The sequence below is a fragment of the Salmo salar genome, chromosome ssa05, assembly GCF_905237065.1.
Source record: "Salmo salar chromosome ssa05, Ssal_v3.1, whole genome shotgun sequence".
In the NCBI taxonomy this organism is placed as follows: domain Eukaryota; kingdom Metazoa; phylum Chordata; class Actinopteri; order Salmoniformes; family Salmonidae; genus Salmo; species Salmo salar.
Genome location: NC_059446.1, coordinates 27,799,741 through 27,803,432, shown reverse-complemented (window position 1 = coordinate 27,803,432; position 3,692 = coordinate 27,799,741). Strand labels below are relative to the sequence as shown.

General features: G+C 35.9%; 1 protein-coding gene across 4 annotated transcripts in view; it reads left to right on the top strand.

Annotated features, from left to right (window-relative positions):
- Positions 1–2,572, top strand: part of gria2b (glutamate receptor, ionotropic, AMPA 2b) — a 61,585-nt gene extending 59,013 nt beyond the window's left edge. For all 4 annotated transcript variants that reach the window (XM_014199219.2, XM_014199221.2, XM_014199218.2 and 1 more), the window contains exon 16: positions 534–2,572. In XM_014199219.2, coding sequence (XP_014054694.1) covers positions 534–698 — 165 coding nt within the window. In that variant the 3' untranslated portion in view covers positions 699–2,572. The remainder of the gene's footprint in view (positions 1–533) is intronic.
- The last annotated feature ends 1,120 nt before the right edge of the window (positions 2,573–3,692 follow it).

Here is a 3,692-nt window from a genome sequence, read left to right as displayed (position 1 = left end):
CTTCATCTGTCCCATCCCTGAATGTTGAATATTGAATGAAGAGGTTGGCCAAATCAGATCGTATGTATTAGTGTTATGATTTGGTAACGAGAGAAAGACTACCCTGTTTTTAGAGTTGACAGTCTTTTGGTTAATTTTAAGTTTCCTTACTATTTAACATCATGATCATGTATGACTGTTGATGGCCATGCTCCTAACCTACCTGTATGTCCCAGTTACACATTCAGTGATACTGCTTGTGATGATCATGCACATCAAGCTATACATGGGCATTTGCATCCATCATTTTGTTAGAGCCATGGAAATCAGTCATATTTGGTTCGCATCTGCATTCTCATATTTGTACATTTAAAATTTTAAGTTTACTAGGTTGGAAGGGCTGTCTGGAACTAACCAGGTATTATTGTGTGTGTATGCACGTGTGCTGGGAACCGTGTGTGTTTGTGTGTGTTGCTTGTACGCATGTGTGTGTATGCATGTATGTGTGTTTGCTTGTGTGTGTATGTTTGCACATGTGTGGGTGTGTGTGTTAGGTGACCTTCACGGACGCGATGAGGAGCAAAGCGAGGCTGTCTATAACGGGGAGTACTGGGGAGAACGGCCGTGTGATGACTCCAGAGTTTCCGAAAGCAGTGCATGCAGTACCTTACGTGAGACCTGGCATGGGAATGAACGTCAGCTTGACAGATCTCTCCTGATCGATAAGAACCTTTCGAGTGCCTTACACTGGTTTCAATAGAACAGTTTTTGTCTTTTCCCCCGCCCCTCTTTCTTCGCACTTTCTTTTTCTCAGTCTTCGTTGAATGGTCTGAGGGTCCTCACATTATGGTGGCATGAAGACGTTTCCTTTTTTTCGCTCTTTATTTCTCACTAAACAAAATACTCTCCCTCTCGATGGAATTTAATCTCGGAATAAAAAGGGAGGTCGTTTTTTTTGTAAACCGGTGACATCATCATTTACTATCTCTGTTTGAGTATTAGGAGGCTTTATTGACTGTAACAGCTGCTAATGGGAGGTCTGTCATCTCAAAAGTACTATTGTTTCTGTAGCCTCCACCGCCAACCCCGAGATCCTTCAAGCATAGTTGACTTAATTTGCATTGAGATGTGAAATGTCTTTTTTTTTTTTTTGAAAATTGAAGAAAAACTATATGGAAAAAAATATTTGTATGTATTTTCACAAAATGGCTTTTAAATAATCCTGCTTACATACTGGTTGAATATAAACATATTAATGTGTGAGTATAGTGAAATAACAATAGCTTAACATCTTCTAGTTCCATATTTAAAAGCCCAATATGTTGCTTATGGGGGTGAAATGTTTAAATCATGTAATTTATTACTATTATAAACTTTCCTGTAAATCTTATTCTTTAACATTTGCTGTTGATATAAAATACTTAGCAATGCTTGACATTTAAAATCAATAATTTACCTATGCCTTTTACTTGTTCAAGTGGTTGGCACAATTATGTATTTTTTTTAATGTTATTTGTTTGTTTTGAAGTATTTTGCTGTTTGTATTTCTTTCTGTCAAGGACCAGGGTAGCGGTCCAGTCCATGACATCCCACTCTATTGTATTATATGTTTTGCTGTGAGAGGAAAAGAAACATACATAATGGTCAAAATGGTCGTTTAAAAATGCCAAATAGGTAAAGAGTGCCAAAATGTAGTGCCAGTAGGTATGAATATAGTCCTAATATAATCAGTCACTGTCATCCAAGCGAATGTAGTCAATACATTCTGTACGTTTTGTAACAGTTTTATGGCTAAGACGTTTTGTACAGTTCTACGGCTAAGACAGTGATATTTCAACAGCTTTTTTTCTCTTCAGCTTTCAAGTTAACTCCACAGACTTTGTATTAGCGTGAGTGTAAAATAGCACTAGTTGCATGTCGTTGCCTCAAATACATATTATTTCATTTCATTTTGCTTTTAAAATGTTGACTATATGCGTTTCCATTTTAATGTTGAAGTTGTGAGACTAAATGTTTGAGACTGGAAATAGGATACTAGACATAATATATATATATTTTATATTTTATATGACAAGTATAAATAATACCTTCTAAAATTGTACAACCCTTCACTAATTATTATTATTTTATTTTTTTACAATTACATGCAGTACTTATTAATGCGGATCATTTGGCGGTGACAGATTTTCAATATCAGTTATTTGTAGGATACGTTTCCAAGGAAACGTTACATTTTTGGATACAACACAACCCCTAGAAGCTTTTTTAGGTAGGAGCTTTGAAACAGCTTTTACAGACACACACCTCTGATTTAGGCACACACAGACAGTTTCAGAAAGCCCAATGTTACTAATGCATTTGAATAACCTGATCTAACATGCGATAACCTCCTCTCACATATGTAAAGGGAGCAATGTACTATTGGTATCACTGTAGATTTTTTGTGGTGAACAATACAACAGTATGTTATCTAATCAACCTCATCATCACATATCCAGACTATTCTCACTGACATTTTGTATATGGAATGTGTGCTAACTTGTTTATTTTTGGGACTCTTTCTAAATAAAAAGTGGCTAATCTCTTGTTATCATTCTGGGTGTTGTATCTTAACTTTACCACACTGTCTTCTTGGTGTCTTTTAAACTTCTGCTTCTGTCAAGACCATCTAAAACAGTTTATTCAACAGCATATCAAATCTTACATACTAATAAAGCATTCCCTGAAAGAGTTATTTGCAGTTTAAGCATTTCAAATGATCAACGACTTCAGTAATTACATGTTTTTGTCAGTGAAGAATACATTAATTTAGGATGCCAGAATGTTAATTGCTTAATTACTTTTTAACTATATAAGTCAAGCGTACTGATAACGTCACTATTTTAGCCTTTTTGATGAAATACAGCCCAGTCATCTCTTCCATTGTAAAAATGATAACTCATGGATGAGCCTCAATGGGGTCAGTCGGTCCATTACGAAGTGGAAAACGCCTTAGTGATAAAGAAACTGCGAGAAGAGACAGTCAGCCCTCTGTTTAGTGTTAATGAATTTCACACATCTCCATGAGAACGACAGGCTGCCCTCTGGTCTTCGGAGATAACCCCCCTATCCCTTCTTCCCATCCAGGCCATATGTTCCTCAGCAAATTCTTGAGACATTAATGTTCCATTAAACCTCAGAGTTAATTACATAATATTAAAATCATGTAGCATCTCTCAGCCTCCATTTAAAGGTGATTAATATAAATTGGACTGTGCGCCCAGAGATTGACAACACATCGTGTCGAACGTAATATTTACAGTTCATATTTTAACTAACTGGACATCAGTGAGCTGGAACTCGAGCTAATATTATGCTGCATAAACACATGCCACAACGTGCTATTATTGCAGGCTCCTTAATGGAACTCAAATGTTATCAATGTTCGTTGCACATGATGATCTTACGATTTTAGGTTGAGGTAATCAAATCAAATCAAATTGTATTTGTCACATGCGCCGAATACGACAGGTGTAAACCTTACAGTGAAATGCTTACTTACAAGCCCTTAACAATGCAGTTTTAAGAAAAAGAAGTGTTAAGTAAAAAAAATAATAATAATAATAGATAAGTAAAAAATACAAAATAAAGGTAACAAATAATTAAACAGAAGCAGTAAAATAACAATAGCGAGGCTAAGGTACAGAGTCAATGTGCGGGGGCACCAGTTAGTC